Consider the following 11755-nt stretch of genomic DNA (forward strand, 5'->3'; position numbering starts at 1 on the left):
TCGAGTTAGCTATGGTGAGCCTCTTTGTTTTCGGAGGATTTCATTTATTTTTCAGTTTAGTTAGGATGTCGTGGGTCTTGTCCTGACTTCCATCTTTATCAGTTAGAGGCTTCATAGATAGCCAATATAGTTGAGAAATCTGTATTATTCATTTATTTTATTAAATGTTTTAAAGACTTAAGTGCCTATTTTATGGCGAGTTGAATATATTATTTTTATTCTAAGTTGTTCATTTGAGTTAATGTTTTGAAAAGTTGAGTTTATTGAATTTTATTCAGATTTATGTTTTTGCATGCTTAAGTTAGTCTTTCGCTTGTAGTCAGCCAGGATGAGGGTTCGCTTGGGGACCATGAATGGTTCTTGAGTGCCGGCCACGTCCAGGGTGTAGACTCGGATCGTGACATTAATAACCTGTTGGATAGGTGAAAATGATACATATTTATAAGTACAAGGCTTTAGAAGAAATTGTGGATGCCATTGAAAAAAACAATAACGATGATAAAGTTGAAGATGATAAAATACTTTTGGAGCCCGTTACGCGAAAGGAAACACTTATCGCAACTGGAACTCATCATAATTTTATGGTGCAATTAAAAAAGATAACATCAAAACTTTTGGATACAGTAAGAAAAGTTGGAGATGAGCTTCAACTATATTTAAATTTTAAGAAAAAACATAAAACAATATAATAATATTTCCCCAATTTATCTTAGATATATTTGTATTTTTAAAGAATTATTAATTTAGAATATTAATGGGACCATATATTTATATAGGTGTCTTCTTATATTATCTTATCGAAATGAATGCATTTTTTCATTGACCCAAGTCAGGACCGGAGGAAAATATTATCTTAATGAGTCTATTAATTAACCGAGTATTAATTTTGTGAGATTTTATTGTAAGTTGAGATAAATAAGGGTGGAACTATGTGTGAATTTTTAGGTTTTGACAAATCCGATAGTTTTTTTCGTAAACTCTCTAGTTATATTAGAAAATTATATATATAACTTGTGAATCAATAACAAAATTGATTGACCGCTTAGTGGTAAAGATGAGTTGTGGAAATGCTTTCCGCACTAGTATTGTGACATAATCAGCATAACTCCAAGGGGTCGTTTGGTTGGGAACATGTTATCCCAAAATTAATTATCCTGGTATTAGTTATTCTAGGCTAACTTATCCCATTATGTATACGAGACAACTTATCGCATCATTATCACTGTGATATAAATGGTGAGATAAGTTATCTTGACAAACTAAACAAGAAATCGAACGGACAGAATAATAACAAGTTGACGATATAAAAATAAAAGAGATCAATAATAGCTTTAGCAATCAACAAACAGGGGAAAGTGAAAAAAACAGAGGAAAATGGAGAAAATACAGCACAAAAATGTCACCGTTAATGGAATCAAAATGCACGTAGCAGAAATTGGCGAAGGTCCAGCAGTTCTATTTCTACATGGCTTCCCTGATTTATGGTACTCATGGCGCCATCAATTGTTGTACTTTTCTAACAAAGGTTACAGAGCTATTGCACCTGATCTTCGTGGTTACGGAGACACTGAAGTTCCATCGGAAATCAGTAGCTATACTGCATTCCATATTGTTGGTGACTTGATTGCTCTGTTAGATATTCTAGATCTAGAAAAAGTGTTCTTAGTTGGACATGATTGGGGTGCTCTAATTGCTTGGTTTTTCTGTTTGTTTCGTCCTGATCGAATTAAAGCTTTGGTGAATCTGAGTTGTGAGTTACGGCCCAGAAATCCGTTGCGAAAACCGATTGATTGCTTGAGGGAATTGCTTGGTGATGACTATTACATGTGCAGATTTCAGGTATTTCAGAACCTGCATAGTTCTCGTCTCACGAGCTAATTTTCGAGGTTGAGTTACATCTAATATTAATTTTCGAGGTTGAGTTACATCTAATATTCATTCATTTTTTTTTAAAAAAAACTCCGGAATAGTTCTCTTTTCATTTAATTTTTTTTGGGTATATGGATGAAAATAACGTAGATTCAGCCTGTGTGAGATTTTGATAGCTGGTTTCAAGTTGGAAGTAGAATTTTATCAGTATTCTTTGAGCCGATCCAAACTTGTTTCGGATTGAGCCGTACGGTGTGGATGGTAGGAAGGAAAGTGTTTTTTAAGTTTGATGGATCGCACTGTTAAAAAAATATTTTTTTTGAAAAAATAAATTTCTTAAAAATGAGTAAATAACTTTTCTAATGAAAATATGAAAATTAAGTTGTTTTAATGACATTTTAAAAACTTATTGTCTTCTCTCACTTATGACTCACCCAACCCCCTGAGAACCCCAGTCTCCATCTCTATCAGTTCTGCAAATTTTGCTAGATAACATAAGTACTTGGGAATGTCATTTTTCGTGGAAAACTTTTTGAAAATGTTTATCAATTTTTAAAAAATAAGATGGATTTACACTGATTGATGGAGGTTCCAGGAACCCACTAACTTTTGCAGGATTCTATATATTTATTGCTCTCTTTGCTAATAATATTTGTCTACTAATAACTTTACACACATTTTAAGAAATTTTAAATAAAAGAGTACTCTAATTAATGGCAAGGATAAATTTAAAAATAAATATAAAATTATCTATTAATTTTATAAAGTGGACAAGGATACGGAGGAGGTCTAATTTTTTTAATAAATATATAAGAAATATGATCTTAAAACTCATCAACAAAGTGTGTTGTTTGTCCAATAGCAATGATGACCTTTTAATCACTATTGCCCTCCTCGGTCATTCCAACCCCACTCTGTTTTATTAATCATTTTTTATATTCGGAGATTAAACTAGAAAATGTCCTTTTCAAATAGGGAAAAATGACAAATATATTTTTGAATTATCGTAAATGGTATGCAGATATCTTTCGTCATATTTTTGAGACATTGGTGCCCCTGCCGTCCAAAAACTAGAGCATATATACACTTTATACTAACGGACATACACGTGTTATAATCTTATCCGCTGATTAAATATCGACGGATAAGATTACGCCACGTGTCCCTATTTAGTCTTCCGTTAGAGTGAAGGGCATATATGCTCTAGTTTTTAGACGGCAGGAGCATCAATGTCCCAATAGTATGACGGAGAATATCTGTATACCATTTACTATAGTTCGGGGATATATTTATCCTTTTTCCCTTCCAAATATTATCTATTTTATCCTCTACTATCCAATAACAGAGAGTTGAATAGTAAGTTCTCCAGATTCGAAGAATTACTATTCAAACTCTCTGTTTCACTTTTTGAATATTATATTATTATTTTTATTATTTTGTAATTAATATATTATTTTTTTTATATAAGGATATTAATTAAATTTCTAATATATTCATAATTCTTTTTAAATGTAATATAACATTTTAAAAAAATATATTATTTAATATATACTACTTTCATCCCGAATTAATAATATTTCAAATATTTTTTTTTCAATTTTCGTCATTTCAAGTGAATATAATTTGATATTATTATGAATTTTCACTATGAAGAATGCACAAAATTTAAATGATAAAATAAAAATAAAAATTTAAAAATACAATACAATACAAAATAATTTAATACAAGATAACAATACAATACATAACATAATAATTTTTAAAATCACAATAATAATGATAATTTAATAATCAGGTAGGTCCTTTCCAAATTTAACAATATTCGAAAAAAATTAATGTATGATCTGGGGAAGTTGAAATTGTGATTGCTTTTTACAATTATTTGTAGTTGTTCTTTAGAAATTTAAAATAAAATATAAATCTATATTATATAAAGAATTTGAAAAGAATAAATTTTATATTACATGAAAATTATATAGGGTGATTATTTGTAAAAAAGAAAGAAATGATTTAAGAGAGAAATAATAATATAATATTAAGGAGAGATAAGAAGATTCTTTTTTAGAGAGTAAAATAGAGACTTAGGTTGGAGTTGGTTGTCTGAAAAAATAGAGAACTCTATATTTGAAAAGTAAAAGAGAGGATAAGATTGGAGATGCCCTTGGTACATGAATTGGTCGATGAATGAAAACCCACAAACTTCGAATTCTGGATCTACATTTGACTTTTCTTATAAAAGTAGAGAAAACCTCTGACTTTCCTCATAAAAATAGAGAAAGTAAGTTTCACAAGCGACATTTCACATGATAACATTTTTTTCCATGCTCCCACACACCTCATCTTCACCCACCCTCATAGCCCCATCCCCACCCTTACTCCCATAGTATTTGTCGAAATTAGCTATATATTAATACTTTTAGGATAATATTTTTACTTACATATCAAACATAAAAAAATAAATAACAAACTCACTTATTTTCTTAAAAGAACATTTTTCAAGTAAATATTTTCATTCGTACCGAACACCCCCAAAGAAAATAAATTCTTTGTTTGGTCATTTTTATGAGCTCTCACTTTCAAGTTTGTGCCCACTTTATTTCCTCCAAGTGAAGAGAGCAAACGGTTTAATGTCATTCTAAAGTTCTAACTTAATCCCTCCATTCATTTTTTTCTTATCAAACATTTTCTAATTAAATTTCTATTTTTACTTATTTTTTCGACAAATTAAAAAGATATAATTTTTTATCCCTATTTGTACCCTCAATTTATTTATATTGAGTTAATGTCTTTGAAATATATATTAAGTAAATACAGAGACGAACTCAGAATTTGAAGACTTTGGATGCACCAATATTAACTTAGCTCAAATATGAGCTCTAAGATAAACTTAAAATAAAAATAATGAAATAAAACTCTAGCTGGATTCAAAACCAAGTCTCACAAGTGGATTCTCTAGCTTGTACCAGCAATACAATAATACTCCTATACTTTTCATAGGTGCACTGCTAATTATATCCTTATTTCTGTCAATTTCTCAAGATAGATATGCATAATTTTTTCGAAATTAACGAATGTACGTATTTTTGTGATTTACTAATAGTATGCTATTATTTAGAAACCTGGGGAAGTGGAAGAGGAGTTTGCTTCAATTGATACTGCAAAACTGATGATAGGATTTCTTACTTCACGTGATACACGTCCACCTTGCATTCCCAAAGAGATTGGCTTTCATCAGGCCTTTGCTCAGTTACCAGCAACATTACCTTCTTGGCTAACACAAGAAGATGTCAATTATTATGTTGAGAAATTAAACAAAACAGGCTTTACTGGAGGATTGAACTACTATAGAAATATGGACAAGTATGTGTACTCCCTCTCTTTCTCCATTTTAATTTGTCTGTCTGATTTTCGATTTGACACGAAATTTAAAAATGTTATAGACTTGTAGCTTTAAACTAAAGATAAGTATTCCCTTTGTTTAAAAAAGAATGATCTAGTTTCCTTTTTAGTCTGTTTAAAAAAGAATGACCTTTTCCATTTTTGGCAACACTTTAACTTTAATTTTCCACGTGACATGTTTAAGGCCACAAGATTAAAGGGTATTTTGGTACATTTGACATAACTTTAATTTAGAACCACAAGATTAAAACTAGATCATTCTTTTTAAAACGGAGGAAGTAATATTTACTAAAATGTTTTTTAGTCTTTGTGGTGTTATTTGACTGTTCTATGATCAACTTGAGAGTTCAGGAATTTCTGGTGCTCATAATTACTTACTCTTGTGCTTGTGTTTACTAATAGTTGATCAATTGAGCAATTAAAATTTGTTGGATAAATGTTTGTTTACTAGATCGTCTTCAATCCATTTTTATTTTATCTTTTATTTTCTATATTTGGGAAGTAAAATAGAAAATGAGTTCTACAAGCACTCTCTATTTCACTCTCTATTTTTCAATTATAGAGAGATGAATAGTAGTTCTTCAACTATTCACCTCTCTATTTTATTTTTTGATTATTTTAATATTATTTATGTTATATTACTAGTTAAGTCTTTATCATTTATTATTATTTTCTAATTTAATATAACATCTAAAAATATTTTATTAACAAGTTACTACTTCTACCAAAATTAATAATTTTTCTATTTTATTTTTAAAAAAATTGTCACTTTAAATATATAATTTAAATTTATTTTAATATTATTTATATTATATAAGATTATTAATTAAGTCTCTAATATTTGTAATTATTTTCTAAGTAATCTAAAACATATTATTGATAAGTATATTATTTCCATCTCGAATTAACAATTTTTCTAATTTAATTTTTAATTTTTTTTGTCATTTTAAATATGTAATTTAATTATAATTATTTTTTGTTATGAAGTATGCACAAAATTTGCATGATAATTCAAACAATCTACTTTTATGTTATAGTGATAAATTATTAAACTACATTTTTTAATGAGCATGAAAATATTTGATGTTATAGTTCAAAATGGAATAGGGGAAGTAAATTAGTACAAAATAATTGAATATAAGATGAAATTGTTAATTTAAACAATTTTTAGCTATACCTAAAAAAAATAAGGACAAAAATTGCTCATTTTGAACTCCGTAATACATTAATAGAACATTTATGAGAGTAACGCAACAGTCTTGAAAGTTGAGTATATATGTAAAATTTAAAATAATTTTTACAATGATACAATATTTATGATGTTTTCACTTTTATTTGAATTGTTCGTTAATATGTATTATGTATAATATTTATTGTAATTTATGTTATGTAGATTAAAATATAATTTTATATTAAATGAAGAATTTGAAAAAAATAAAATTTTGTATTACATAAAGATTATAGAACGATTATTTGCAAAAATAAGAAATGATTTATATTATGAAATAAAAATAATAATATAATATTGAGGAGATAGAAATTTTTTTTTTTTTAAAGAGTAAAATAGAGAATTAGGTTGAAGTTGGTTGTCTGAAAAAATAGAAAACTCTATATTTGGAGAGTAAAATAGAGGATGGGTTGGAGATGCCGTAAATATGAATAGAAGTTCAACTTCAAATCATGAAAGCCTAAATTCTCTAAAAAGTAGAAATTCAAATTTTAAGTTGTGTTTTCAATTATTATTTTTTAAAATGTAAAACTTGATCTATAAGTTTTTATTTGTTGAAAAAGAACCCATTATATTGAACTTTTACTTAAACTCATTATGTACGTTAATAAATTGTTTATACCATGTGAAATGATTATAGTAAATAATAGCTAGTTAATTACTATATTGTTGAATTTTTGGACTAATGAATCTTTGATAAATTATGTGTATTTGAAAGTTTGTAACAACATGTAATCACAATATTTATTTATCAAAGGAACATGGACATTTGTGTTTTATTAAAGCGGTACCGTACCTTGTGATATTTTAATACCTTCTTTATGAACTATAATTTGCTCATTTGGTAAAGTTTGTATAGGAGTCGGAAACGTTTTGATAGTTTTCATAAATTGTGATATTTTCATGTTTATGAGAACAAAATACAATGTAAGAATTCCAAATTACATATTCGAATAAAATTTCAACTTCAAATTAACCTGATCTCGATACTATATATGCAGAAACTGGGAGCTCACAGCACCATTTAGTGGATGCAAAATTCAAGTCCCAACTAAGTTTGTGGTAGGTGACCTAGACCTGACATATCATATTCCTGGAATCAAGGAGTATATACACAATGGTGGTTTCAAGAAAGAAGTTCCAAGTTTGGAGGAAGTTGTTGTAATGGAGGGAGCAGCTCACTTCATCAACCAAGAAAAGCCTGATGAAATAAATGCCCACATTTATGATTTTATTCAGAAGTTTTAACCAACCAATTGGTAGTATCTACTATTAATTATTGGAGTTTTTGGCATAATTTGAGATGTACTTGTTGAAGTTTGTGACAAAATAAGATGCCTAAACAGATTTATGTGCCTGAATTTTGAAATTTGATTGATGAATGGATATGTATTTGCCACTCTGTTTACAAGTTCTTCAGCTTTAACATGCTTCACTATAAGTAAGATAATTGGAAATAAGGGAAAATCTTGGCGTAACTGGTAAAATTGTCGTCATGTGACTAGGAGATTACAGGTTGAAGCTGGAAATAACCATCTTGTAGAAATGCAGGGTATATAAGACTGCGTATAAAAGTTCCTTGTGGTCTGTGAAAGTCAAGAGGGGGGGGGGGGGGTGAATTAAAAATTCTTTAGTCGACTTCCTGTATGGGTTAGTCGACTCACTTGCAAGTTAGTATCACATTATAAGGTTAGAGTAAATGCAGTAAGTAAAAGACTCAGAGAGTTTTATATTGGTTCGGAACATCGGTGTGGTGCCTACTTCCAGTCTCCTTGGGTTTCAAGGGTTTCTTAAGAGCTTGTTGAGAACTTGGGCAGTACAATGTATTTCGACTGAAAGAACTGTCTGATGTGTAAATCAGATCTTCTTCTTTGACACAACCTCTACTTGTATAACCCACACTCAGATCTTTCTTTCTCTTTTCTTTTTCAATTGTATACTCACGAGAATACAAAGGTTTTATGAAAGACAATAGAAGACACCAGTACAAGTTCAAGTGAAGTGAGTACTTCACAACTGCGACTATGAGTAAGTTTATATAGTGTTGAGGACTGCTCTTTTAAGGAATAACCCAAGGGTATTTCAAATCAAGGATCTCGATTGAATCCTTGATTTCGGTTGATTGATTCATGTCCATATCAGATATGTGCATGAGCAAACCCATTCCTTCCTTTTCGTGGAGATCTTCTTATAATCTTGATACTCTTCCTTCTCTTGAAGATCTTCTTGTAATCTTGAAACTTGACTGATTTTATTGATTGTCTGTCTTTTTGATTTACTTCATCCTAGTCAGACGCTAGGATTGTGGTTTTCTTGATTCTGTATTTCTTGTATGATGGCTTTCCTTTCCTACGTTGCTTCAGTGAGTGCAACTTGTTACTTTCTTCCTTGTAATGCTACTTTGGTGTCCTTCCTTTTTGATTTCATTGCCTACAATTTATCATACATATCTTAGGTATTTCATTGCCTACAATTTATCATACATATCTTTGGCGTCCTTCCTTTTCTGAACACCATTCATAGCATGAGCTTAGTGTGTATTGGGACACTCTATTCTAAATTATGTCATGCTCAAATAATCAGGGGCGGCTCAACATAATCGGGGGCCTAAAGTGAAATTTCAATTCAAGGCCTAAAATATAAACAAATTACATATACGTATTTATTCAAATTTTATTTTTCTAACACTATTTAGATGAAATTTAATATTGTTTTTTTCAGCTATTAGTTTTAGGTAAGATTTTATCAGCTCAACATTGAAATACCTCCTTTCAGTGAGGCAATTATTATATGAATTGTTAACATAATTCTATAAGTAATAAGTTGACAAATATTAAATAAAGATAAGAGTAGAATCATAGAATCTCAAGAAGTTGATGACTTGGTATACCCCATTTTAATATGCTTGTTGTAATGCTTGAAACTAAAATTTTAAAACAAATAAAAAAGAATTTGTAATACACTTTGTTCAACACTTTTCACTATTAATTCTTATTTAACAAAGTACAAAAAATGTTAAAGTGGGTGAAATAATATATTTTTTAAAATATTATACTTTTTATCTTAAATAATTCATTTTTTCTATAAAAATTTAACACATAATTTATTCTTAATAAAAATTTGGGGCCCCAAAATTTAGGGGCCTAAGGCATAAGCCTTATTTTACAAAACATAGAGCCGCCCCTGTGCTCAATTTATTACTATATAAGAAGAGTGAATAAATTCACTCTTCTCTTTCGACACGTGGCACCAAAAAAAAGGAGAGGGTTGAATATAAGCGTGAATGTGAGGGTATTTTGGGTATTTAAAAATACCCTCACATTCACACTAATCTACTAAAAAATATATATATAAGTAGTAGATTTAAATATATTTAAAAATAATATAAGTAATACTATACTTAGTATGCTTAAAAATAGTAAAAACTACATAAAAAGTACTACATATCATATTACAATAATTAACAATTATTTGACACTTTCAATTCTATCAATGCCATATAGATTAGGATAAAAAAGGTAACATTTATATTCAAAAATAATATAAGTAATACTATACATTACAATAATTAATAGCTTGAATATTTAAAAGCTATATAAAAAATTTAATTGACTCTCTCAATTCTATTGGTACCACATAAAATGGATTATATGATAAACATGTATTGTTTGAAATTGACGAAAAAGAAACTATAAATTACAATAATTAACAAAAAAATTCTCTCGACTCCAACAAATCTATCAATTAATGCCACATAAATTGGGACATGGAAAATAACATATATTCTTTAAAAATTAAGTTCAAAATGTACTATAAAATACAATAATTAACAACTTAATATAGTAAAGAGACATATAAAAAATGGTTAATATTTGAAATTTTGCATGTGCCACGTAAATTAGAACAAAGAGAGTAATAAATATTATTTTCAAAATTCTGTAAAAAAAAGGTACTACAAATCACAATAGCTAACAATTTAAAATATTTTTAGAATCATATAAAAATTTCAATAACTTCTCAAATTTCATAATATATGACATAAGAAGAGGGAATAACCAATATATTTATAAAAAGAAATGACATATAAAATGAAATGGAGAGAGTATTAGTTTTTGAAAATGGAAAAGGACAAAACACATATAAAATTAAAAGACATATAAAAAAAAGTTGGTTTAACTCTCAAACATAAAAAGTAACATATGTTATTAAAAACTTTAATAAAAAGTACTATAATTTACAATAAATAATAACTTAAAATATCTACAAGACAACAAAAAAAAGACTAATTTTTGTACTGCTTGTGTCACATAAATTAGGATTGGGATGATTTTAAAATTTTAATTTTGGTTATACATTATAAAATAGCCGAAAAATTGAATGATATAATTTTTTTAAAAATAACCGAATGAATCGTCCTATCGATAACCCTAATGTTACTTCTACTCTGTTTATTTTTACTTAAATTTAGAAAGATATGTTTCATTTCTACCCTCAATCTTATCGCTACATTTATTTGCTATTTCAAATTGAAATTAAAAAGACAAATGACAAATAAGTTTTTATATTAGCTCACTTATGAAGAAAATATATTATAACAATCTTTACTAATTTTATAACAATACATAAACTATACTCTCTCCGTCCCATATTAGATGGGCACTTCTAACTTTACACGGTGATTAAGAAATCATTAATACATTGGAAGACTTCACCATTTTGCCCTTTGTTTATATCAATGCACATTGAAATGAGTTACAAAAAATACACATACAATATAGGAATGGTCATATTAATTGTAGGGGTAAAATGGAAAAGAATTAATTAATTTTATCCTAATTTAATAAGTGCTCAAATAATATAAAAATTTTTTTTTAGTAAGATTCTCTTCTAATATGGGACAGAGAGAGTAACAATATAACTTTATTAATGTTGGGCCCGAGCAGCGCCCGGACTTTCTTTACTAGTTTACCTAGATAGAAGCAAGTAAACATTGATTTTGAAGGGAGATACAGGACCAGCTTGGAAACTAGAAGTTGTTGCCTGCTGTTTTGGATTTTGATATACATAAATAGATCAGGAGGAATGATAAAATATATATCACGTATAATTTTAAGTATATGATGAGTATTTCAATGAGAATTTTCGTGTACGCGAGAGAATGCGTGTGGTTTTAGCACGAGGTAAAAAATGACAATAATTATTATGCTTCTGTTCCAAATAAATTGAAATTGACTATATGAATCCTCACCAAGAAAATCG

The 11755-nt window shown here is 28.4% G+C and overlaps 2 protein-coding genes across 2 annotated transcripts in view; one reads left to right on the plus strand and one right to left on the minus strand.

Moving 5' to 3' along the window:
• LOC125871041 (piezo-type mechanosensitive ion channel homolog) overlaps positions 1 to 11755 on the minus strand; it is a 320324-nt gene that overhangs the window by 32819 nt on the left and 275750 nt on the right. The gene's annotated exons all lie outside the window — the stretch shown is intronic.
• On the plus strand, positions 1304 to 7897 carry LOC125871075 (uncharacterized). Its single transcript, XM_049551665.1, has 3 exons — positions 1304 to 1839; positions 4985 to 5229; positions 7498 to 7897. The coding sequence occupies exons 1-3, from the start codon at positions 1375 to 1377 to the stop codon at positions 7742 to 7744; spliced, it is 957 nt and encodes a 318-aa protein (XP_049407622.1). The 5' UTR covers positions 1304 to 1374; the 3' UTR covers positions 7745 to 7897.

The sequence above is a fragment of the Solanum stenotomum genome, chromosome 7 (genome assembly GCF_019186545.1).
Source record: "Solanum stenotomum isolate F172 chromosome 7, ASM1918654v1, whole genome shotgun sequence".
NCBI classification, from domain to species: domain Eukaryota; kingdom Viridiplantae; phylum Streptophyta; class Magnoliopsida; order Solanales; family Solanaceae; genus Solanum; species Solanum stenotomum.

What these genes read in the sequence shown, in the direction of transcription:
- LOC125871075 (XM_049551665.1), top strand. Translation starts at nt 1,375, where the DNA reads ATGGAGAAAATACAGCACAAAAATGTCACCGTTAATGGAATCAAAATG. An exon ending in ATTACATGTGCAGATTTCAG is followed by an intron (nt 1,840 to 4,984) that starts GTATTTCAGAAC and finishes GCTATTATTTAG; the next exon opens with AAACCTGGGGAAGTGGAAGA. An exon ending in TACTATAGAAATATGGACAA is followed by an intron (nt 5,230 to 7,497) that starts GTATGTGTACTC and finishes CTATATATGCAG; the next exon opens with AAACTGGGAGCTCACAGCAC.